Source organism: Chiloscyllium punctatum, chromosome 10 (assembly GCF_047496795.1).
Source record: "Chiloscyllium punctatum isolate Juve2018m chromosome 10, sChiPun1.3, whole genome shotgun sequence".
NCBI lineage: Eukaryota > Metazoa > Chordata > Chondrichthyes > Orectolobiformes > Hemiscylliidae > Chiloscyllium > Chiloscyllium punctatum.
Window position 1 is genome coordinate 32,607,675 of NC_092748.1, and position 26,997 is coordinate 32,634,671.

The 26,997-nt window shown below is 40.5% G+C and overlaps 1 protein-coding gene across 1 annotated transcript; it reads left to right on the top strand.

Moving 5' to 3' along the window:
- Positions 1-1,292: 1,292 nt before the first annotated feature.
- Positions 1,293-25,137, top strand: LOC140481991 (uncharacterized protein C2orf80). Its single transcript, XM_072578814.1, has 8 exons — positions 1,293-1,452; positions 1,611-1,726; positions 2,336-2,426; positions 7,882-7,964; positions 14,366-14,438; positions 20,316-20,400; positions 24,051-24,270; positions 24,829-25,137. Exons 2-7 carry the CDS (start codon positions 1,686-1,688, stop codon positions 24,266-24,268), a joined length of 591 nt encoding a protein of 196 aa, XP_072434915.1. The 5' UTR covers positions 1,293-1,452; positions 1,611-1,685; the 3' UTR covers positions 24,269-24,270; positions 24,829-25,137.
- The last annotated feature ends 1,860 nt before the right edge of the window (positions 25,138-26,997 follow it).

The window sequence follows — 26,997 nt, forward strand, 5'->3', positions numbered from 1 at the left end:
TGGCATCAGGGAAGCAACACACCATTCTGTTTTTTCGCTGCTGGCCACAGAAACATCTGTCTGTACCTTGGACACAACCATTCCCCTAACACAACCATTCTCTTGGAACCTGACGTACTCCTCATTGCATTAGAGCCAGTCTCAACACCAGAGACTTGGCTGTTCGTGTTGCGTTCCCCTGTGAATTGATCACCCCCTACATTTTCCAAAACAGCACACTTATTTGAAATGGGGATAGCCACAGAAGACTCCTGCACTAACTGCCTACCTCTCTTACCTTTCCTGGAGTTAACCCATCTATGTGACTGTGCCTGTAACTTTTCTCCCTTCTAATAACTGCAATCCATCACATCCCCTTGGTCTTATAAATTCCTCATTGCCTCTAACTGTCGCTCTAACCATTCCATATGGAAATGTCACTTTATTAAATAATTTTGAATTGTATCCAGTTTGCCTTTTTTTTTGCACACTGAACTTAAATTGTGTAAGTAAGTTATGTTTATGCAGATTTAATTGGTATCATAGAGTCATTGAGTCACAGAGATATACAGCACGGAAACAGACCCTTCCGTCCAACTCCTCCATGCCAACCAGATATCCCAAGCCAATCTAGTCCCACCTGTCAGCACCCGGACCATAACCCTTCAAACCCTTCCTATTCATATACCCATCCAGATGCCTTTTAAATGTTAAAATTCTACTAGACACCACCACTTCCTCTGGCATCTCGTTCCATACACATACTACCCTCTGAGTGAAAAAGTTGCCTCTTAGGTCCCTTTTATATCTTTCCCCTCTCACCCTAAACCTATGCCCTCTAGTTCTGGACTCCCCCATTCCAGGGAAAAGACTTTGTCTATTTATCCTATCCATGTCCCTCATGATTTTATAAAATTCTATAAGGTCACCACTCAGCCTCCACCGCTCCAGAGGAAAACAGCCATATTGATACAAATGGTCTTTGAAATACAGTAACTATATTTACACAAAACTGAGCCACAGTGTTATCATTTGCTATCAAAGCCAATAAACATTTAGACAACATGTCAGCAAGCTACCCTATATTTATAATATAGACATTATTTACTTGTCATATACTTGAAAGTAACCTGGCAAACTAATTGCTTGGAAGTATAATGCAGTGAGAGACACACATGCAATTTAAGACCAGGAGAGCCAGTCCCAGGGCGTCTGTTTACGCCAATGTTTCCTAGCAACAAGAAAAGTACTTTGGTCTTTTGATTGAGATCGGAAACCAGAGTATTGAGTTTCTGCACCAAACAAATTGTAAACATACTGCTGAATTCACTCTTAGTATTTAATCTACAAGCACTTTTTGATGTCAGTGACTAAATTGCGTTTTTGGAAGTCTAAAATTTATTGCATGTTTCTTAAGGACAGAAGAACTGTTATATATCTGCAACAAGTATTTATTTGAGAAATATTATTCAGGTAATGTTCATTTATTTTCAAGATTTTTATTGTTAGGAGAGCAATATTTATGATTCAATGCAAAATTGAAAATGGCCTCCAACCATTTGTTCATAAACCCTGTTGTAAGTTTATAGTATTATTCTGTCAGTAAAAAAAAAACCTAACCTTCATTGCAGAGGATGAACTAAGAAATATAGTCTCTGATCTTCAAAGCTGAAGTGATTTTTTAAAGAAGAAGAGTGTCACTGAACATGGAAAAACGGCGCATAAAGAAAGAAATTGAAAAATTGCTGTATGTATCAAATTGTTGTTTCCTTCTCCTAATGTTGTCTCTAATATACATATATTTAAACAACAACTTGTGGATATAAAAGAGGGAAAAAATAATTTGAAGGCCAAACAAAAGGCCAATGACTTCTATTTTGTGAGCCTTAAAATGTGCTGGCAAGATCCCACAAATGCTGACAGCTTACTGATGCTTAGCAAAAGTGAAAATATCTCCTGATTGAGATCTGACATGATTTTTAACAAACCATTTGACAATTTTGGGTGTTATAGCTGTTTTTTGTTGCTGTGAGCAAACATCTTTATTTGCATGCTTTTCCAGAGGCCATTAATAACAATCAGGATGGGACATTTGTATGCTTTATTCACTTGTAATTGCCCTTCTCTTTAATTCAGGGACCTTGAGGTCAATTATTGGACCACTTTTATCAGCTAATGCATGATAGACCAACAATCAAATGAAGAATCTTCTCCCTTTCTGGATTACAGTTTCATAGGGCAGTGCTTTTATTTAGTCACTAATACTCAATAATCTTTTTTAGGTAGGAAACTGCACATTAAACCTATAACAATAATCCATTATACTTATGTAATCAGCATCTATTTCTGTACAAAGGAAACATTATATTGGCACGAGACTTCGTGAAAACAGCTTTGATCCCAAGGGAAAAGTGGAGTCAGTGGAGTCAACCTACTTCAATGATTTGGTAAAGTTAATAACAAATTAGATAATTACTACTAACTAGTTAGTCTGAAATAAATGTTAATTTATAATGAACATTTCTTTAGTAGGAAGTTACAACGTGACATCTGTTTGAAACACTTCTTATCATTTATAAAAATGCAGGCATCAATACTCAGACAATAATATTAATGAAATACACTGGAGAAATTATTAACTGCTTCATTTTAACTTCTCATATGGACCTATCTTGGCTTACTACATAGCATATACTCAAAGTTAATAGGAATTTGCTAATTTACTTTGGACTAATATCTGGTAGCATTTAAGAACAAAGAACAAAGAAATTTTTCAGCCCAGGAACAGGCTCTTCAGCCTTCCAAGCCTGAGCTAATCCAAATCCACTGTCTAAACCTATCATGCAATTCCTAAGCATTTGTATCTCTCTGCTCCCCACCTACTCATGCATTTGTCCAGATGCACCTTAAATGAATCTACTGTGCCTGCCTCTACTACCTCTGCTGGCAACGCGTTCTAGGCATCTACCACTCTCTGTGTAAAGTACTTGCTGTGTATATCCCCCTTAAAACCTTTCACGTAAAGTACTTGCTGTGTCTATCCCACTTAATATTTACACTAGCAACTTCCCTTTAAGTTGGCAGAGTACTGAGTGAATGAATTATCTTACCATTATTAAAGGAGACAACAAAGTCAATAGCTAACAATTTGTTTATGACTACAGTTAGCAACTTTTTATGTTATTGGAGAGGGTTAACTGATATACGAAATAACATTAAGAAAGCAGTTTAATTATAGCTGAGAAATTCAGCATTAACTGCTTGTTAGAATTCACATTATTATTGATGTTAATTTGGGATTAAGCATTTTGTACATTGACAGACTAATCCCATATACTTCACAGTCATCCTTTCAAATAGATTTATGTCTTAATGTGTGTAGTCAGCCACATGTCCAAAAATGTGAACTATCTCATTCTTTTCAGTTGACATTGATGAAATAGTTTCCTTGTTTTCCATTGAGAGGGTAGTGGCAGCTTGGAAATGCAGATCTGGTCTTTAAAGCTATCCATACATTCTGGAATGTCTCCTGGTTAAATTTACCTTTTGTGCAGGTCTCCATACTTGAACTGGCTGTGTTAAATCTTGCTCCTGAATCCAGGAAAACTTGTATTTTATTGTGACATACCTTTTAGCTTCTTAGGTCTTAGTAACAAGCTGCAGGCTGACCTGAATACCTTAATATCATCTTTACCAAGCTAGTTCTGGACCTATAGTCTTGATAATTTGCCTTCTACCACAGCCAAGTAATTGTTAACCAGTTTGAGCTTTAAGGGCATTGCTAGCATTTGTCATCAGCACAGAATTCCAAATTCTGGAAAAGCATACACAATTTCTTTCATATTTCAAGGTAATTGTCTATCATAATCTCTTCAATTTAAGCCTCTTTTCTCGATTATACAGACAATCTTACTGAATGCTACTGAGGCTAAATCTTACCAGAAATTGGCTGTGTCATTTTCATCATGTTTTGTGGAGAGTTTCTTGTTGTGAGGCCCACACTATTTTTTTGCTAGATCATCTAAAATTCACTTCATTAATAGGAACCATACTTCATGGTATCCACTCATCTGATATCAGCCCATTCTCCCATTCACCATATGCTCAAGTACTTCACACTACTGGGATATCTCAAGATCTCTGGCACCATATTTGAAAAGGCCACAGTGCACCCGGTTAAATGTGGGCAGTCCAGAGCTGCTCTGCATCATTGGACATGCTTGTCTAGGACATGGCAGACATGGGAAAATTGGCATTGTGGACAGGGACCTGGAGGAACTGGTGAACAGGGCAGTGTAGAGGAAAGATGTCCTCTTCACTCAGGACTGAGAGAGAAAGTCAAGACACCAGAGCCAGTCATTCTGTTCCCCCAACTAGGTCAGTCTGGTCTCAACAATCCAAAGGAACACCTACCAGTGCTATAAGAAGGTGAGTTATCTTCTCTGCACCACCTGAATAAGTACCACCATCTTCTCTCAGCTAACAAGCCCCTTCCAGCTAACTCACACTCACCTTCCACCTCAGCTCATGCTCTACCACTTTCACTATTGCATGCGACATCTCCCCTCACTCACTCTCACCTACCCAATTCACTGATCCCACTGACACTGCAAACTCTCTGTGCTGCCTACACAGTGGCTCAGGATGCCTCTCCGCTTTTCCACAACCTACAAGACTAATGCTTGAATCACTCACTTTGAACTCATGCAAATCTTCCCAATGCAGTTGGGCCCTTGCTGTCTCAGGCATGCAAATACCTGGCTGCTTTCATGGACAACATGTTGGCTGACATGGACAGCCAGGCCCAGCAATCTCAGTCTCCACTGGATTTATGCACAGACCTGCACTTCATCGCTCCAGCCATTGGCGCTCAGCACCAACAGCAAAGCCACTGGGGGGGCAAGGGACCTTAAACTCACTTCAGCTGTCCCTTCCTCATGAGAAATCAGAGCGGTGCCAGGAGGAAGAGAACCACACACAGACTCTTCAGCAATCTCCTTTCAGAACACTCCAGAGGTGACTGGCTCTTCCACCTTCACCATGCCTGCCACTCTCAACCCGCTGGGAGTTGAAGTGAGCAGGGTGTACCTGTCACTGGGCAGAACAGCTTAACAGCTCTGGCCTCTGTAGACACAAATGCATTCAAACCAATTCTCAGACCAATACTATCCAGGCTCTTTCAGAGCAAAAATGGAGAGTCCTGAGAAACACAATAGATCTGGCAGCTCCTGTAGAGAAAAGACAGTGTTGATGTTTCGAGTCAGTACTGAAGGTGGTGGGGAAGGGTGGCATGTATGTTAATGATTGGGGCGGGGAGGATATTTGGGGGTGGGGATAATTCACAGAAGTTGGGTACTCTGCAGAATGTACACATCGTAGCTGCTCCCTGGATAGTGGGTGCTCACCTGTAGGAACTGTCGCCTGTAGTCACAAGCAAACTGGACATTGAGGGAGCAAAATGTTTTCCTGTTCAGCATCTGGCTGTATGATACAATACCATCCCCAACCCAACCCAACCCACATCAGCGTAGCTGGGCAATCTTCCATGGCTTTCTTGTGAAAGGTTACTGAATGACAGGTAATTGCTGGCACATAGCTGGTTTTAGCATTTACCATTAGTGGCCTTCAATTTGCAGTGAGTATTTTCCTTCAATGCAATGGTTCTAACATACTGCTCATGCAAAAACTTATTTCAGTTTTGTTTCCCATTTCCTCTTGTGGGTGTGTTGCCACCCTACCTAAGCACTGAAGACATGCTTGGGCTGAGGAAAGTGCTCACTTTCGCATTGCACATTCACAGAATCTCTACAGGAAAGTCGTTGTTGCCAACTTTCATCTGATTCTTTTCTCCAGTATCCTCTGCCTTTTGAGTGTACTTTCCTCTCGTTATTTCCGATAGCCTTCTTAATTCATCTCCCTTTCCTTCTGTTCTACTTCAATGACCCAACTAATCTTTGCCCAATTACAATTTCCTTCTCTTCCACACTCCAACTCCTATTGGCATTCAGCCTCATCCTTATCACACCTCTCATTCAATTCCATTGCTGTTTCTCTACTGCCACCTCACCAAGTTATGCCAATGTGTTCCCCACCCTTCATATCCAGCTCCCAAATTCTCATTGTACTTACAACCTTCTTATTCTCCCCTCTTCATGCCAGTTTGCTCCTTCCATTCCCTGAATTGGCGACTTAAGTTGAATTCCCTTCCTTTCCTTTGCAGCCAACATACCTTTGTCTCAATCTTTTATTTTGATCCTCCTTTTAATTGCACTTCAATTAAATTCATTGTCACTTTTGAGCTGATTTCTCTTTCGATTTCAGACATGCTTGCCCACTCCATTTGGTTTTATTCAAGTGAAACATTGTCGCTACCAAAATCAGCTTGGCTAGTGGGCACAGGCAGGCTTCAACCAAGACACGACTAGTGGAAACATGAGCTCCTGTGACTGTCATGAGCAGCACAATATACAGTCATAGAGTCATAGAGATGTACAGCATGGAAACAAACCCTTTGGTCCAACCCGTCCATGCCGACCAGATATCCTAACCCAATCTAGTCCCACCTGCCAGCATTCGGCCCATATAGCTCCAAACCCTTCCTATTCATATAGCAGCCTTCACTCAAAACATTAAGAGGCTGTGCCAAAATCTTTTTCTGAAGGAGGTAAGTATTATACTCTCTGCAGTTTGAAGGAAACAAGTCAAACCTTTCAGGTACATAGCTAACGTTCATTTCAACATTCTAGTTGGAATGATAAACACACATTTTTGCCTGAAAGGACTGTGACTTTGCACGTAATTCTAATGTGTTAGCGTTTTCATGACATGCTAATGAATGCAAGCAAAAGGTGAGGTGATCCACTTGAGAGTTTCCAAGAAATTAATACCAAAAGTTTAACACACTTCTGAGAAACTGGCACCTTGTCTCCCACCCAATTAATTTCCACTGCTCTTCTTTCTACAAGTTGGGGTGGGCACTGATATCTCCACCCCACACATGCTGCATTTACAGTAAGTTAACTTCTTGTTGATGGAAAAAACTTAAAGCAAAATGTGAGCTGGTCATTAATTCAAATTATCATAGTATCATTCACGCTACTGGGCCAGTAAGTGGCATCTAGCATACAGAACACTTCAGCATTCATTCAGTTAGTCACTTTTCTTGACTTGGTGAATAATTTTTTAAAAAGCCACAAAATTGTGTAATTCTATCTACCAAATCTGCATCTGTTAATCCTTTTCCATTCTGATTTCCCAACATAGCCCCACTATTTTAGCTTTAGCTTCCCACATCTAAAACCATTCCATCACTATCCAAAGATACCATGCCAATCTCTAGCCAAAAACAACATGTGCATGCCAATAACAAGCTTCTCAAATTGTTACTGTCAGTCCAAATAGATGATGCCTGTTGAATTGATTTGGAATTATTGGAGTGAACATATGTTGCCAATTGGCTCAAAAGGAATAGTCAAATTGTCAATCACAACATGAACATTCAAAGTTAGCAAGAAGTATATTGGCTTTTTTTTATATTTGAGCTCACTTTTCATGATGGCAGAGCTTGTGATTGTGTAAAATAAGTTTGATGTCATGACTTTGTTTTTAAATATTTCTTATTAAATCTTCAATGTGCCATCAGTCAAGTGACAACATTTTTCCAGAACTGATATTATAAATCAATAGTGTGGAGACATTTGCATAAAATATGTGAAAAGGATTGCTGCTTTACCGTCTGTTTTGAGTGTGGTTGGACTCAATGTTTACTGAACAAAGAAAAAGTTGTGAAGTGACTGTTCAGGAATAATTACTCTAATGTGGATAGTTATAAACACAATACTGTGATAATTCTATTGAATAGATTAAACAAGTCAAAATGACGTTGTAAACTTTATTACATAGGCACATTACGATTTGGCGATCAATGTTGCTTTGCTTTGGCTGAATGAAGAAGAAGATCAGAAAGTTCTTGAAAATGAAAAATTGTGAGTACTACCTGTCACTAATAATGGACTGGTCAATAAATTGCACTTTGCAAAAAGACAAGAAGTTCGATCCTTGCTGATGTTAATACCAGATGAGTTATATCCAAGGGTGAAATCTGGCTTGATAAATTATAACAATTCTTTTTAACCATTGAAGTCAACTACCGAACATATTTGCAAGAATCTCCAAGTGTACTTTTAACTCACAGAATGAAATGTATCAAACAAGGAGGAAAACTACATTGGACTAGACAAAATGTTTGGAAGTATTTCAACACAAACACTAGGGAAAGGATTCCAACTCAAACTGTTCCTTTTATTGTAGCAATATCCTTACCAACACCAAATCCTAGTAAAGATTCCCCACTGTCTCCATATGAAGGTTTCTTGTTCAGTGTGACACAGCTGCAACCAGTTTCCTTCCGGTGAATACTGGGTCATTCAATAAATGATTTTCTTCAGCTAGTAGCTCTCCCTGACACACCTAAAAGAAACTGCAAGCTAAACTCTACTGCCTTAACTTCAGAACAATCCTCAGTTCGGTAAAAGCCATAAGCCCATAAGACATAGGAGCAGAGATTAGGCCATTCAGCCCATCGAGTCTGCTCCACCATTCAACCATGGCTGATAAGTTTCTCAACCCCATTCTCTCACTTTCTCCCCATAACCCTTGATCTCATTTTTCAACAGTATTGCGGGGCATCTTATGTGAGATTTTAACCCTCCTGCTTCCAATCAATGTGCTGCTTTTATTAAAGTTGATGTTCAGAGAAGGATGTAACCCCAATGAAACAGTGCCTGTTAGAACTAGCAAGGATGTACTGGTTGAAATTATTTTAAATTGTTAGTCATGGAGCCAATGTAAATTTCTATTGTGTGAATAACTTGTTTACCTGAAAATGCAAATCATATTCTACACACTGACATGACTTTCATTTTAATAAAAGTCATTCTGGGATCTAAGATATTTTGTAATGCAACCAGCTACAGTTTAATCAGCTGTTGGAATATGTTAATCCTGCAGTGTATTAGCAGCAAAATGTAGCACTTTTTACACATTTGATGCTGTAAATTACATATCATTTTGCAAAAACATTTTGAAGGATGTTCTTAAGAAATCTTGAGTGCAGTAATTGGTAAATTAGTACAAATTTAGATGAATATGAAAACTGGATTAATTGAAATATATTTAATGCAGGAGGTGTGTTTTCCAAATTTCACTCCTTCCAAACCTCACAGCATTTCTCTCTATCAGTGCACAAACTTCATATGTAGATAGCATTTGTTTTGCCACAGTTTTCAGTACAGAATATTACAATGTAATTGTCAAATACCAGATATGTTTCAAAGCTACACCTAATTCTATACCCAACCACGTTTCTAGGGTAACTTCACGTCGTGCTAGGTCGAACTACCCAAATGAAATGGAGCGAGAAGCAATGATACTCTCTTCCTTTGCTGGAATTCTAATGGCAAGTCACCTTCTAGTGTAGTGAATGGATGTATAATATTTTTATTGTAATGAGTGAAAATGACATTTACATGTACAAAAGTAAAGCCATTTAAGGAATTCTTCCATTCCTGTGGTCCCAGTCACCCAACTCCATCATATTTTGACCTAAAGTCATTTAAAGCAGATCTTGTTTGCTTGGATCAGATACTTTGTGCTCAGCTTTTGTCTCTTATTCCTCAAGGGATCCATGTTTTAAATGTACGATATAAAAAGCGTAAGTTTTAGTTTTTCAATGCACCTTCCATCAATTCACCAATCTAGGAGCCCATTCCAAATAGGATGTTAATATGCCTGCTATCTTGGAAGAACATTATTCCCACATCCCACTTGACTGTGGCAGATTAATCTTAGAAGTGCACGACACACTAAGGGTTGTGCCTTCCCATCTTGAGTTATGATGGAATGGAAACAGGATGGAAAATAAAGTGACAGCTAAACAAGATGGCCAAAAGTTTCACCTCTGTTTCCAGCACCTGCTATTTTGCATAGCTTTGAAAAGGGGGTGGCTAGCAAATTGTGGCTGTTAAAGCTTCAATTAAGCTCATTGAGATTGCAATAAAGGCCCTCCAGTTTAGAGGCCTTGCAATTTTCCAGGAGATGATCACTAATCATGAATCCAGAATATTATATCCAGAAATTCACCCAGGATCCTTAGACTTTCCAAATACATGACCACCTCTATAAAGATAGGCGAGGGCAGCAGACACTTGGGAACACATTACCTGCAAGTTCCCCTCTAAGCCATTCACCATCCTGACGTGGAACTATATTGCCAATCCTTCACTGTTGCTGAGTTAAAATCCTGGAATTCCCTCCCTTCCAAAGCCATTTACCCACAATGGCATTGTGGTCAATCTATATCGGTCTTCAGTGCTTCAAGAAGGCAGCTCATCACCACTTTCTCCAGGTCAACAAGGGATGGGCAATAATTACTGTCCACATCCCATGAGTAGATAAGAGAAAAATGAAGACATGAATGGCTACCGAGGCATGTTAACTGGTAAGGAAGGTCTTTGAAACTTTATTTGACTTGTTTGAACTAGCTGAAAGGGCTCACTATTTGTAGTGAAAAGTTGCAGGAACTCATCAAAGCACCAGGGATCGAGCCTATGTCACCTTGGGCTAGAAACACAACCAGAAACATTGTGAGATGACGAGTACCTTCGCTACTAGGATAATACCTGGCTAACAAGAAGGAGATGTCCAGAAAATAGACTTACACCAGTACAACTGGAAGCCTTTGAAGCATTATAGCAGCAGTTTGAGCAGTAGGAAAGGCCATGGAGCATCAGGAGCTCACAACTGGTTATCAGAGCCATAAAGGGAATCAGAGATAATTCAGAGAACAGGATCAATTGAAACAGATGATGCTATCTGAACATGTCAGAAAGCCAACATGCCAGGGTGGACTGTGACTCTCCAAGAAGATGGTCACAGACATCTTCAACCACATCAATAAGGAACTCAGACCTCACTCCATTCATGACTAGGCCCTGCCAATAGCAGTCAAGGAAACTGCACCTTTTATTTCTTTGCCTGTGGATCATTCCAGAGCTTGGCTGGGAACCTGTTTGATATTTCAGAGTTAGTGCAGTTAGGTGAATCATAATAGTCACGGGCACCCTTTTTATCAGTTTTGTTCAATATATCATTTCAGTTGCACGACACTGTAATCTTTTGCTATAAACTCTGTGTCTTATGATCCTCTTCCAAATCGACTTGATGAAGGATCAGTGATCTGAAAGCTAGTGCTTCCAAATAAACCTGTTGGACTACAACCTGGTAATGTGTGATTTTTAACTTTGTCCACCCCAGTCCAACACCAGCACCTCCACATCATGGCCTTTTTGTCAAGGCCAGGGTTGACACAAAGTTCTCCACCAATGGAATCTTCCAGAGCAGGATGGCACTTTCATATATTGCAACCACCAGGTTCCTACCAGCGCATGGCATCATTGACCGCATCCAGATGATACAGGGCACCTAGTGGTAGAGAACCTCAGAAGATAGGTACTGGCACTCCAAGCTGTAGTCAATATTTCTCAGCAAACCAACTTCACGAGTTTTATAAGGACTTAGAGTCACAGAGCCTTAGAGATACATTGCATGGAAAGACTTGGATGCCAAGCCTTTTATTGAGTCCCCTCCAGATATTAGTCCACCTCTGTTTCTGAGTTGTGGCTGCTGGAGTGCATGACTGTCCCATCTTCAGGTTAGTTGAGGCTCTAGGTACTACACACAAATGCACTTTGTGGCAGGCTGGAGAAGTGGGGAGTGTAGGATCGCGAGGTGGGGTCAGTCCCACCTCCCAATTTCCATTGCCAGGGAGAAAATCTAGCCCCGGGAAAAAGAAACATAAAAACAGTTCTTATGATCCCACGATGCCACTGAAAGGTCCTCCTAGATTGTCAATAATGCCTGTCAGGTTCTACCTTTATATACTGACTGATCAATGCAGGAAACAGAGGGTTTTATCCCATAGCCTCACCAGAATCAGCCTGGAAGCAACAGAACCATTGTTCAGTAACAAAGGAAGGACCCAAACCAAAGAGCGCAATGACACCCAAAAATTAACCAAAAAATGTATATAATGTTTACATATGATAAACCAAAATTAATTTAACAGCAGAGTCAAAGTTTGGGAATTGACAAATTGAAGCCCCATCCTGAAACAGAAGAAAGTTTCACAATAGTAGTAGAGAATTTAAGTACAGAATTGCAATTGTGCCTGAAAATAGCAAAGATGACAAGAAATACTGGAAAAAGTCAGCAGGCCTGATAACACCTGGGGAGAGAGGAACAAAGTTAATATTTTGACTCTGATATAACTCTGACTACATCAATAAACATGACAATATTCATAGGCAAAATGCTGTGGATGCTGGAATTAGAATAGAATATCCTTTATTGTCACACGTACTCCATTGTAAACGGACAGTGAAAAAGCTTTTATAATGTCTGCCTCTTATGGTACCATCTTAGGTACAAGCACCAAGGATAAATCATGAATACAAAACAGGAATAAAAATTAGTTGCATTACTTCACAGAGTTTTAAAAATAAGTTAGAAATATTACCTTTAAAGGATTGATGTTACAGTCAGGTAAAAAAGAATTTCTAGCAAACATTACATTGCAGCAGCTGAGCGCAGGGCTCTCACACCAGACCCAGTGCAACAGCCATCCCCGCTCTGCTTCAAGCCTCCAGTCCGCTCCGTACTGCTCCAAGATAAATTCCAAGACTGCCTCCCCCGTGCCCACGCTCTGTTCTGGGACTCACTGCCCGTGTTCTGTTCTGGGATTCACTGCCCATGCTCTACTCCAGGACCTGTTCCTGCATACTGCTCCGGGACTCATTTCTCATGCTCTGTTCTGGGGCTCATTGCCCATGCTGTATTCTGGGAATCACTGCCCCTGCTCTGCTCCAGAACCCGTTCCTGCACGCTGCTCCGGGACTCACTGCCCATGCTCTATTCTGGGGCTCAAATCCCATGCTCTGCTCCAGGACCTATTATATATGTCATGTGCCTGGGGAACTTAATTCTGACCACAACCTTGACAAAGAGGGTACCTGTGACCATTGCGAAGCACTGAAAAAGAGTCATATTGGACTCAAACTATTAACTCTGTTTCTCTCTCCTCAGCTGCTGCCACTCCTGCTGCGTCTCTTCAGAACTGTCTGTTTTTATTTGAAATCTTCAGCATCTACAGTATTTTGCTTTTAGCTAAATCCAATCTACCGATTGTGGTGTCAAAAGAAACTTATAATGAGATAACTTTATACATTTGGTGGTTCAAACCTTGAGTATTACTGGAAAAAAGCATTTTGTCAACACTTTTTCCTTCCACTCATTACTTACAAATTGTCCTGATGAGTGCAAGATGAAAAAACATTGACTAGATGTTTCTTTTAACAATAATGCTCAAGAACACTTTGTGTATTGGATTGAAATATTTACTTTTGTAAGCAAGACTAGAGGAGGACTAATTACTATAGCCAGAGAATGGGCTTTCCAACTAGAGAACTTACCTTGGAATTGTGGATTGTACCTATGTTGGAACTCAATGATTTCACAGGTGAGACTTGCTAGTTCTTGACTTATCTATTAATGGAGTTCTTAATCATGGAAATAATAGGAAATAAAGATTGGGATGTTTTATCCTAGATTGAAGGTGCAGATCACTTGAAAAGTCTATTAATTTGAGTCATCCCAAACACTTGACAAAGCATTTGTGAAACATCAAGATGGGATAAAATGCCAGAAGTTTGATATGAGGAACTGATAATGAATTTAGTTACTTAGATTTAGGTTAGATTACTTACAGTGTGGAAACAGGCCCTTCGGCCCAACAAGTCCACACTGACCCAGACCCATTCCCCTACATTTATCCCTTCACCTAACACTACAGGCAATTTAGCATGGCCAATTCACCTAACCTGCACATTTTTGGAGTGTGGGAGGAAACCCACACAGACACGGGGGCAATGTGCAAACTCCACACAGACAGTCGCCTGAGACGGGAATTGAACCCAGGTCTCTGGTGCTGTGAGGCAGCAGTGCTAACCACTGTGCCACTGTGCCGCCCACAGTGTTAATAATTTTCTCTGGAAATTCAGTTTTACTATCAATTACTGGAAGTTGGTGTGCCATTCATTTATTTACCATCATTGCAATCAAAACATTTTCAGGAGTCAATACTTTTACCACCTGTAAATCTTAACTGTCAATTATTGTCAAAATGTGAAATAAGTGGAATGCATAGAAATAATTAACCTTTAGTTCAGTCCAAGCATGTTGTGATTTTAATAGTTATACTTTTATTATAGTTATGAAATGCTTCTTTTTAAACAATTCTGCTACGTTTTTTTAAAATTTGTTTTCAGAACAGCATCCCACTAGAAGACATTCTAAAGATTTACAGATATAGGCCCTCAACTACTCAGTTCTGTAAGACAATTACGGTAAGATATCTTGTAGAGAGATAAAGACAAAGGTAACTAATTCAAGAGAAATTTATTCTTGGTCATCCCTTAGATCTTCACATCTGTTTGTTTTGTTTGTTGTTGGAATTTACTAGTCTTTTAAGTCATGAAGTCGTCATATCAAAATGGCACTCACTGCAGTGATCAGTAATACATTGAACTTTTAGAAACTGAGAGGTCATTGTTCTAAGGGGTACAGAAAAAATGTTTTGTGAAGTTCTTCTCCCTCTGTTCATGTTCATGTTCATGTTTGTAACTTGAAAGCTAACGTGCACATTACTTTTTAATGTTGCCACTAGGTTGCACCCTTTGACCACAGAATAGATCATCCTTTGCTGCAGTTAACTCAATGCAAAAGCACAGATTGAATTATTATATAACTATGTTGGTTAAAGCTTATTCCTTTAATACCATTCACTGAATGTAACTCACTGTTAGCAGTTTAAAAAAATATATAAATTGTTTTGATTTTGTTTTCCATTTCTGTCACTTTGCTCAATATGGATATACACACACACACACAAACCTAAAAATTTCATATTGATTTGTATCATTAATTCATTCGATAATTGTGTGAAAAAGATCAAAAACTTTTTTAGGATTAATGGCAAGGATGCATCTTAAGGTGTTTTCTGATTGCGCACAACTGCAACTTATTTTTATATTAAAATTACAAACTTAATGGCAAAATGAGAAACATTCTGGATTTGCATGGGAGGAGTTCAACTAGTTGCGATGGCTTGGAGTTGGAGAAATAATTTGAAAGTTGGTTGGAAAGTAATTTGAACTATCTTTGCTGACTTTGATTTGCTAAAGAAGTCCTGCTGACCAATGATCTGTGAGACCAGAGCTTTACGTAAACAGCTTTTGCCAGTTAGTTTGGGGCTCAACTTTTATTTTCTTGCATTTTTTGAAAATTGTCCAGTATGACTAAGAAAGGCTAATGTAAGACATTTTTTCTGACATCTGGAAATACAGTATGGCAGATTACTGATGCCACCATGTGGAAAGCTAAGGAATTGATTGATCTTATAATGACTCTTGAGGTTGCAGCATTTACAGGATGATTCAGTTCTGCCATCTTGTTGATTTACACAAAGTTAAGAGCAACAGGTCACTCTCACATTTAACTGCTTTAAACCTATTTCATGCCCTTATTAGAATGTGTATTCAACACATGTTTCTGTGACTAACTATAACAAAGCCTGAGTGGGCATGGTGGTTCAGTGGTTAGCACTTCTGCCTCATAGCACTAGGGACCCGGGTACAACTCCAGCCTTTGGTGACTATGTGGAGTTTGCATATTCTCCCTGTGACTGCATGGGTTATCTCTGGGTGCTCCGGTTTCCTCCCACAATCCAACAATGTGCAGATTAGATGAATTGGCCATGCTGAATTGCCCATAGTATTCAGAGATTAGGTGCATTAGTCAGGAGTAAAAGGTAGGGGAATGGGTCTGGGTGTGTTACTCATCGGAGGGTTGGTGTAGACTTGTTGGGCTGAAAGCCTGTTTCCACACTGTGAGGATTCTAATTCAATATCAATTTTTTATGGACTTGTCATAATGCCCTTTTCATGCATTGAAACACTCAAACTCTGTTCAGGGCAAATGGCTAAATGTTGGAATAACAAGTCTCAGCACCAACTAGAGTAATCACTGGAATTGCTAAAGATAATCTGAAGTATGGGTTTAACTCCCTTAGTAAATCTGAGAAGTTGCTGCATAGTGCTGACAGTGTTTGCTTACCCTTCACAACTTTACTCTTCAGAAATAACTGAAAACTGAACCCGTAATAGAGGGATGGGCCTGGTTGTGCAGGAACCTGGAATTCATACCCAAGGATCAGTATTTAAAGGACCCTACTATGCTGGCTGCTTGGAAAGTTTGTATGAGATCACTTTTAATGCATTTCATTCAGATTTAAAAAATAGTTTTTGCAAACTTCCATCACTGTATCCCATCTAACTGCCTGCATATTGTTTTGCCCCTACCCGATGTTACTACTGGACAAGTCAGACCCTAGACTGAAATGGCTTGATAGATCATATTTTGCTTTTGTTTTGATTTTAACATGGTGATCGTTCACTGAAACATGAATACACCTTGCTGCAATTTCAGGTTTAATAATAAAACATAAATTGAAATTGTAAAAGAAATGGAGATAAAATAGAATAAATCAAACTATTCACACAGAACATGAATATACAGCTCTCAAAAGATAAGGTAAAATGCAATCCCATTCATCTCAAAAGCCCTTCATTGCACTGGAGAGTATTACCTTCCATTTCACATATGTAAGGCTGAATTTACCTATGCCATTAATACCCCAACTTGAGAATCTTGTTAGAGTCTTCATGCAACTGAATTTAAACTTTCTCAGCTTCAAGTAACCTTCTTATGTTTTTAGTTAAACACTCCTGGCCCAGAACTTTTAAATTAAACTCTTTAGATTGAGGTAACCTCTTTCTTAATAATCCTAAATTACCTCCTCTTACAAACAGCCAAGACTTCTGCAAGCTACCGCAACCTAAAACTAAAAAAAAAGTATTTATTTTACAAATTATTAGTGCTTTCCCTAGGCCAAAATGATTTCTAGAATCTTGTATCTACAAGCCTCATGCACGACACTACTTATTTTGTTTGCATGTAAACTTTCCCACTATAAAGAATTTCCAATTAGCCTGCCTAAACTATTTATCTCAGACTGTTCAAATAAAAAAAATCACTATGGCTACAGAAATACCTACAAGTTAATCATGAAGTCCCTTAGGACACATGGAAAATTCATATGCCACTAGTTGAAAATTCAAGAACCTCAAATGAATGGTTTTAAAATAAATAAAAATTGCATACATCTGTACATCACACCTCACTCTGTGGAAGAATGAAGCACTTATACAAGCACTTCCATTAATCATCAAAAATGATCTTGACACAACTTCTGTATTACACTAATAGTAGTAATATGTTGACATTAAACATGCAGTGAGTTACTCAGCAATCCTATATTACATTAGTTCATGGGCACCCTATCACTCAGGATCCTTTCCATGTGCTCTCAATAAAACATCCACATGATATTTTCTTTTCCAGGCACATGAATTATTTTCAAATTATGCAGCTGGATAATTGAGCTCCATTCAAAGAATCTTACGTCTTGTCCAATTTTTTTCTAGAAACTTTGAAGGAATGGGATCCATATAGCAATGTCTTTAAAGTTGTTGGTGATGTAAATCTCAAAATCATAGAATCATAAGATACAGAAGAAGGCCTTCAGCCTATCAAAACTGCACAATGACAAAATACTGTAGATCTACACTACTCCCACTTCCATAGCCTATTATGTTACGACCCTTTGCATGATCATCCAAGCACTTTCTAAAGGTGTAAGGTTTCACAACGTAACTAATCTTCCAGGCAGTACATTCCTGGGTGAGAAAATAAATCCCCTCTCTGCCCTTTATCTTAACATTATGTCCCCTCATTATTGACCCTTCAACCAAGAGGAACAGCTGCTTTCTAACCATCCTGCCCAGGCCCCTCAAATCCCTCAATCAGGTCTCCCCTCAACCTTCACCGCTCCGAAGAAAACAACCTGAGCTCTTCCAGGTTCTTTTCATAGCTGAAATGCTCCATCCCAGATAACATCCTGGTTAATCTTTTGTGCACCCCCTCCAGTGCAATCACATCCTTTCTATGGTGAGGTGACCAGATTTGTACACAGTACTCTAGCTGTGGCCTAGTCAAAGTTTTGCACAGCTCCAACTGCTCTTACAATAAAATTCCCAAAGTGATAAATGCAACTGTCCCATATGTTTTTGTAATTACCCTATTACCCTGACCCTCTATCCCAAGATCCCTCTGATCCTCTGAGCTTCCTACTATCCTGTCATTCATTGAGTACTCCCTTATCATATTACTTTCTCTAAAGTGCACAACCTCACACTTATCAGCGTTAAATTCCATCTTCCACTTATCTGCCCATCTGACCAATCCCTGTGTATACTCCTGTAACCTAAGACCTCCTTCCTCACTGTCAATCTTTGTGCCATCTACAAATTTACTTATCATTCACCAGCCCCTGCAGACACATCCTGTTCTATATTGTTTATTTATATCATGAAAAATAAAGGACTCAGCACTGATCCTTGTGGTATGCTACTGGGCATCGGCCTCCAGTCACATGTTGCAGAGTCATCCCAAGACTCAGTGTCTCCTCTTCCATTGTAGAATACTTTTTGCTGATCTGTGGTCAGTTTCTTTGACAAATAATTAACAGAGCAGCCAATCCTAATCTTGTCACCTTGCATTAAAATAGCCTAATGGTTTTGCATAATTAGGTGCTGGTGGTACCATTTCAGTTGCCAGCACAGCTTTCATGTTTTCAAAGGCATTTTAATACTTGTTTTATCCACAAGTCTGTTCAAGGTTCAATAAGAGTGCTGAAGTTCAGAATAAGGGTCAAGAGTGTGGTGCTGGAAAAGCACAGCAGGTCAGGCAACATCTGAGGAGCAGGAGAATCGATGTTTTGGACATAAGCCCCTCATCAGGCATAAGCCCTCTCTGATCTCCAGCACCTGCAGTCCTCACTTTCTCCTGAAGTTCAGAATAAACTTGAAATAGAATCCACTCATGCTGTCTAACACAAAATCACACATTTGAAAATCTTAAATAACCCATATGTTCACTTCAGTAGGTACCACCTAGCCTTGTCCCACAGTGTAGCCCAAATAAGATACATTTGTATTGACAAATTCACTGTTGACCTATCTGAAATCCAAGTTGGCTTTTTGAGGCCGGTCAAATGGTTCAGTCAATACTCTTGCCCAGTTTGACTAAAAGCAACCAAGTTGTTACTTATTTTAGTTAGAAATGACTAAATCCTTTGGACTCATTCATGGCATCCCTAATAATAAATTATGACAAAATAACATTCTTTACCCCATCATTAAGATATCCCTGACAATAAACTCTACTATTGTTGAAAGTATTTAAGGCTGAGATAGATAGATCTTGGTCTCTTAGCCAATCAAGTGTATGGGGAGCAGGCAAGAATTTGGAGTTGAATCCCATGATCAGCCTTGATTTTGTTGAATGGTGGAGCATTCAATGAGGGGCCTATTACAGCTGCTCCAATTTCTCATGTTTCAATTGTACCTTCAGCGTCACAACTGGTGTAACTAGCTCCACTTTCTTTAGTTGGGGAACCACAGGAAAGTGTTTGGAATTGGCACTAGTGCCAGGAATACACAATATTGAAAAATTGGAATGTTTCTCAACTTGCCTTGTGTAAATGCTGAATTATTTTGACTAAATGTAAAGCAGCTAATGAACAAATATTCCAAGTAACCTTCATCAACAGTTGCACTGTGAACCTGGTTACCATATTTGGTATATTTGGCACCTAATTAAATTTTTCCAACACCAGAGCAGATTAGTCTGATTTATTTCCTTTTCTTCCTGTTTTCTGTGAAGAAACTCAGTGGAGATTTGACATGCATACAAACAAAAACTGTGTTGCTAGGTTTGCCTGAGTAGACCTTGTATACATGCTCAAATGAGCAGGGTGTATTGTTTCAATTCTTGCCAATGAATAATATTTACCTAAATTTTTATCTTTATTTCGAGTATCAGGTTAGTATTGTTTTGGGGCCTTCATCATTAATACCAATTGGCATTAAACAATTTCAAGTATTGATTAATATTTGATGGTAATTCACCTAAATGTGTGGTGTTGACAAATTGAATCTGTCAGAATTAATTTGTTATTTCTTTGGGCCTCATGTGAAGAATCTATAATGTTCCTTTGAGAGAATAGATACTTAGATGGTACATGTCCCCTTTTTGTTTTCCAGACAAATGTTCAGTCATCCAGCATTTCCTTGCACCCTTTTGCAATGCTGACTGCTGCTTGTGCAGCTAAGCATACTACAAAACAGGGTAAGTTGGAGCAGTCACTTGCCAAGCTCTTCACAGTTAAATTGGAGTCTGATTTATTCCATAAGTAGCATCTCTACTTTCTCTTTTGTCATCTAAACTATGCCAACTTCGGAAAATTTTGATTTGCTATTATTTATTTCAGGATCTGGGCACTAGTGGTGAGACCAGAATTTATTGCCCATCTCTAGTTCCAATAGAAAGTGGTAGAAGGTCACCTTAATGACCAGCAAGCAACTTGAATCAATTATGTAGCTTGCTCGGTTACTTCAGAGGACAGTTAAAAGTTCAATATGCTGATGAGGCGTAATTACAGTCATATATAGAGCAGACTGGATAAAGACATTAATGAACAAGAAAAGATTTTACAAAATTTGGTAAATTCCTAGTTATTTCAAGAGGCATTCAAGAGGGTATTAAATAATTATTTGGATAAAAATAACACACAAATTTATGGGGGAAAAATGCAGGAGATTTCCATTTAATGGAATAGTGATGCTCATTTAACAAACTGTTACAGGTGCAATGGGCTGAATGGTCTCCTTTGCTGCTACAAAACTTTTGTGAATCTGTTATTTTACTGATACCACCATTTTATTACCCTATTTCTTAAACTGTCAAATTCTGAAACTATCAGAGGTAGTGTTTGAACTTGGACTATCTGGGATTTTACAAGGTAAAAACAATGACTGCAGATGCTGAAAATCAAATACTGGATTAGTGGTGCTGGAAGAGCACAGCAGTTCAGGCAGCATCCAACGAGCAGCGAAATCAACGTTTCGGGCAAAAGCCCTTCATCAGGAATAAAGGCAGTGAGCCTGAAGCATGGAGAGATAAGCTAGAGGAGGGTGGGGGTGGGGAGAGAGTAGCATAGAGTACAATGGGTGAGTGGGGGAGGAGATGAAGGTGATAGGTCAAGGAGGAGAGGGTGGAGTGGATAGGTGGAAAAGAAGATAGGCAGGTCGGACAAGTCAAGGAGACAGTAACTGAGCTGGAAGTTTGAAACTAGGATGAGGTGGGGGAAGGGGAAATGAGGAAGCTGTTGAAGTCCACATTGATGCCCTGGGGTTGAAGTGTTCCGAGGCGGAAGATGAGGCGTTATTCCTCCAGGCGTCTGGTGGTGAGGGAGCGGCGGTGAAGGAGGCCCAGGACCTCCATGTCCTCGGCAGAGTGGGAGGGGGAGTTGAAATGTTGGGCCATGGGGCGGTTTGGTTAATTGGTGCGGGTGTCTCGGAGATGTTCCCTAAAGCGCTCTGCTAGGAGGCACCCAGTCTCCCCAATGTAGAGGAGACCACATCGGGAGCAACGGATACAATAAATGATATTGGTGGATGTGCAGGTGAAACTTTGATGGATGTGGAAGGCTCCTTTAGGGCCTCATCTTCCGCCTTGGAACACTTCAACCCCAGGGCATCAATGTGGACTTCAACAGCTTCCTCATTTCCCCTTCCCCCACCTTATCCTAGTTTCAAACTTCCAGCTCAGTTACTGTCTCCTTGACTTGTCCGACCTGCCTATCTTCTTTTCCACCTATCCACTCCACCCTCTCCTCCTTGACCTACCACCTTCATCTCCTCCCCCACTCACCCATTGTACTCTATGCTACTCTCTCCCCACCCCCACCCTCCTCTAGCTTATCTCTCCATGCTTCAGGCTCACTGCCTTTATTCCTGATGAAGGGCTTTTGCCCGAAACGTTGATTTCGCTGCTCGTTGGATGCTGCCTGAACTGCTGTGCTCTTCCAGCACCACTAATCCAGTATCTGGGATTTTAACCTACTGCGAATCCTCTTACAAGGATGCTTTCCTTGAAGAAGCTCTCTTCCTCCCTCTACAAGGATTTCAGTGAGTCCCTCTCACTGCACACTCCAGATCAGATTTCTCCAGTTTCCTCATTTTCCCTCCCCCCACCTTGTCTCAGTCAAATCCCTCGAACTCAGCACTGCCTTCCTAACCTGCAATCTTCTTCCTGACCTCCCCGCCCCCACTCCACTCTGGCCTATCACCTTCACCTTGACCTCCTTCCATGTATCGCATTTCCAACGCCCCTCCCCCAAGTCCCTCCTCCCTACCTTTTATCTTAGCCTGCTGGACACACTTTCCTCATTCCTGAAGAAGGGCTGATGCCTGAAACGTCGATTCTCCTGTTCCTTGGATGCTGCCTGACCTGCTGCGCTTTTCCAGCAACACATTTTCAGCTCTGATCTCCAGCATCTGCAGTCCTCACTTTCTCCTCGAAGATTTTAGCCTACTGCGAATACTCTTACAAGGATGCCTTCCTTGAAGAAGCTCTCTTTCTCACTCTACAAGGATTTCAGTGAGTCCCTCTCTCACTGCACACCCCAGGTCAGATTTCTCCAGTTTCCTCATTTTCCCTCCCCCCACCTTGTCTCAGTCAAATCCCTCGAACTCAGCACTGCCTTCCTAACCTGCAATCTTCTTCCTGACCTCTCTGCCCCACCCCACTCTGGCCTATCACCCTCACCTTGACCTCGCTCCACCTATCGCATTCCCAATGCCCCTCCTCCAAGTCCCTCCTCCCTACCTTTTATCTTAGCCTGCTGGACACACTTTCCTCATTCCTGAAGAAGGGCCGATGCCCGAAACGTCGATTCTCCTGTTCCTTGGATGCTGCCTGACCTGCTGCGCTTTTCCAGCAACACATTTTCAGCTCTGATCTCCAGCATCTGCAGTCCTCACTTTCTCCTCGAAGATTTTAGCCTACTGCGAATACTCTTACAAGGATGCCTTCCTTGAAGAAGCTCTCTTTCTCACTCTACAAGGATTTCAGTGAGTCCCTCTCTCACTGCACACCCCAGGTCAGATTTCTCCAGTTTCCTCATTTTCCCTCCCCCCACCTTGTCTCAGTCAAATCCCTCGAACTCAGCACTGCCTTCCTAACCTGCAATCTTCTTCCTGACCTCTCTGCCCCACCCCACTCTGGCCTATCACCCTCACCTTGACCTCGCTCCACCTATCGCATTCCCAATGCCCCTCCTCCAAGTCCCTCCTCCCTACCTTTTATCTTAGCCTGCTGGACACACTTTCCTCATTCCTGAAGAAGGGCCGATGCCCGAAACGTCGATTCTCCTGTTCCTTGGATGCTGCCTGACCTGCTACGCTTTTCCAGCAACACATTTTCAGCTCTGATCTCCAGCATCTGCAGTCCTCACTTTCTCCTCCTATCTGGGCAATTAACCCAGTAACAAAAGCAGAATGCTACTATATCTCTATAATGTTGCTACCAGTCACATTGATTCAATGCTGTAGTTTTGCATTTACTATTAAGGTGCAAAGTGCTGTTTATGATAAAATCCCAAGAAGCCATTCAATCCAACAAGAGAATTAAGTCAAGAGTTGGAACAGCTTCAAATAAATTTTGTTTTGGAAATATTACAGATGGGCGCAATCTGTCATTTTTGACTTCCATTCAATGAGGAAAGTTTTATTTAACTTCTCCAAGCTAGAAACATTTTCAAACCAGCCACTCATGTTGTTCAGGGCAACTAGAGAAAGGTGATAAATTACATGTGTCTTATAAAAATGTTTAAAACCAGTAACTGGAAGGAGCACCAGTGCAAATATCCAAACAGTGCATTTCGGTGCAATTAGTTTGCGTTATTTTTAGATGCTTACTTTTCTTTTCCTAAACAGGCATTAAACCTAAAGTGGGAAAAACTGCTTCAAAGCAGAACTTTAAGGGTCCTTCTACAGCGATTCGATCAGCTCACCAGCCTCATGGTAGTTGTGATGTTATGCAGCAGAATGCACACTGTACATTCAATACAAAGAATTTAAAGAAGAGATGTGATTTTGAAGGAGTAGCAATAAATACCACAGCCAGAGACTCTATGTTTTGGATGGCCGATTGAAGGTCAGTCTCATCAGCTCTACTGACATCCCTTTTGCCCTTAGTTCACGTTTATGGACAAATTAAGCAGGTCTGGCAACAGTTGTGGAGAGAGAAACAGAGTTAGTGTTTTAACTCCTCTTCAGAATCTTCCTTACTTCTGAAGAAGAGTTATACTGGACTTGAAACATCACCCCTGTTTCCTCTCTACAAACACTTCAGACCTGCTGAGATTTTCCAGCATTATCTGTATTTGTTGTTGTGCCACCATAGTCTTACCAGACCACAGGGGCTGCTCTCTCATTAGAGAGAGAAGCAACTGGTGGTGATTTATCCTGAGGGTCACCAGAACTTAGGCGAGGGAAGGGGTTGAGAAGGAGAGTCCCTCATGGTTACCTCAAAGCGGCATTGGGAATTGAACCCACACTGTTTGCATCACACTGTTTTGGAAACCAACGGTCCAGCCAACTGAGCAAAACTGATTCCCTTATGTTTGTTACCAAATAGCGAAGTTGTGCATATCGGCAAAATATTATTCAAATATTATTATAACAGTGATCATGGAATCCTGTATTCTCCCAGCAGGATTCAAGTGGCTGACCTGAAGATGAACAGCTCAATATCTAACTCGAGTTTGGAAGAAATAGATGATCAATTTGCTCTCATTCGTGACAAAAGAGAGAAAACGTCCCTGTACTCAAGAATTTATCATTACAATTAAAATTTGCATATGAACAATTTTAATAAAATGCAAACCTTTTGTCTTCTACGACTGATATGGTGAAATACATTTTATTTATAAAGCTGTTTGGCTGATAAAATATGTCTGAATTTGCAACATCATATGTTATGGAAAACTGAGCACTTGTAATTTGGAATTCTATTTTTAAATAAAAGAAGGATCAATGCATTAATGTTTAATGTGTTAATGTTTAATGTGGAGAGATATGCAATAGACATGCAAAATGGTAGTGGGGTTATATGACGGATATGCAAAATGAAGGAATGTAATGGGATTCACAAGATGGGGATTATGTAATAGGATTTATAAAAAGGTGTGTTGCATCAATATGCAAAACGGGGACTGTGCAATAGATAGTTAATATGTGCCTGAGGTATGATATAAGTAAGATGGCATTTTTAGTGAATATCTAAAATTGAGGTACATAGGAAGGATATGTAAGTTAGTGGGCATGGAACTGCTCTTGGCATACTTTTTTTAGATATTGGCATTCTCTCTATGGGGCCTAACAAATTTGCTCATACTAATCATTCCAAATTCACCTCAATAACTACCTACTATGCCTCCTATGGTGCCTCTCTTATTTGATGCGAGCCCAATTCTATCACTGGCCCAAGTGGAATTACTAACCATTGTTGTGATATCCCGGGATCCCTGGTCAAACACCATCTCCTATACTGTTTGTGAAAATTGTGGAGAAGGGAAGTTGGCACCCCACTTTGTGGGCAGGCATCGCAACAGGATGAGCAGGATAATATGAAGAGCTCTGTCCTCCTCCCCCAGCACTGGCAGAGGAGGGTATCGTAGCAGATCCATGTTTACCACCAGGGTCATTGTGGTCTCAGCCAAATGGAGGAATGCCCAGCGGCATGGGATCCATTCTGACAGTTTAGCACTGCCATCATCATCTCACCACTTTCTCTAACTCTGCAACTGTACCCAACATCCCAGCAAGGCACATGTTCAACCACTCGCACTGACACATGCAACATTCGCAAAACCTCCCACCCCCCGCCCCCACTTCCACTCACTCATCCAATTCTCCGACACTGCTAGCCCTGCATGCCTCTTTTTGCTACCTATTCACATGCTCAGGTCACCTTACCTCCATCTGCGCCAACACAAGCAGCCGTGCTAGCCTCCTCAATCCCTCCCTCTCCTTTCAGTCCTGGAGAAAACGGCCCAGAATAGGGCAGGAAGAGCCAAGATAGTCGGCTCCTCACCCCCATCATTGAGAATATTCTGACCTGACCACCCAGAATAGCTGACTGACTGACCATGCTCAAGACCATAGACTAATCTCGGTTGCTGCCCTTGACTGACTGTGCCGGGACCCTCTGACTGAAGGGTGGCTCCTTGCTTTCAAGAAGGTGACTCCCCCTAGGTTTAGAGAATGGCTGTTTGGTTGAAGGACATGTCTGTGGACTGCTTACACAACTGGCACACAGTGCAGATGTAAAATTGCTGTAGCACAGAGCTGTGCAGCAACATGTCCACTCTACCATCTGTTCACTGCTGACAACAATGACAGGGCAGTTAAGAGTCAACTACATTGCTGTGGATCTGGAGTCACACGTACGGCAGACCATTGAGGATGGCAGTTTCCTTCTCTAAAAGACATTAGTGAGCCAGATAGGGCTTTTGGTCAGCCAGCAATGTTATCCAGGTAATGTTCTGGGGACCAGGGATCAAATCCCACCATGGTTGATGCTGGTTGAATGTGAATTCAATAAAAAGAATCTAGAATTAAGAGTCTAATAATGACCTTTAGAGTCTTAATTCTAGATTTAAAAAAAAATAAATTCAAAATGTGGCTGAATTCAAACCCTGGTCATTACCTTGATCTCTGTATTAATAATCCATTGATAATACCACCAGGCCATCACCTCCCTGATGTGTCTGCACTAAAAGGCAGGACAAGACAGAAGTACTCAGGGGATAAAGTCCAAAAAGGCAAGGATGCTGTGAGCATTAGGTAGTCCCAAAGTGAGTGAGGTTTAAGACTATAA

Bases quoted from the DNA above. Each gene is read 5' to 3' on its own strand.
- LOC140481991 (XM_072578814.1), top strand. From the start codon at position 1,686: ATGGAAAAACGGCGCATAAAGAAAGAAATTGAAAAATTGCT. The intron at 7,965-14,365 runs GTGAGTACTACC...TTTTCAGAACAG, and splicing joins GTTCTTGAAAATGAAAAATT to CATCCCACTAGAAGACATTC. The intron at 20,401-24,050 runs GTAAGTTGGAGC...TTTCCTAAACAG, and splicing joins TAAGCATACTACAAAACAGG to GCATTAAACCTAAAGTGGGA.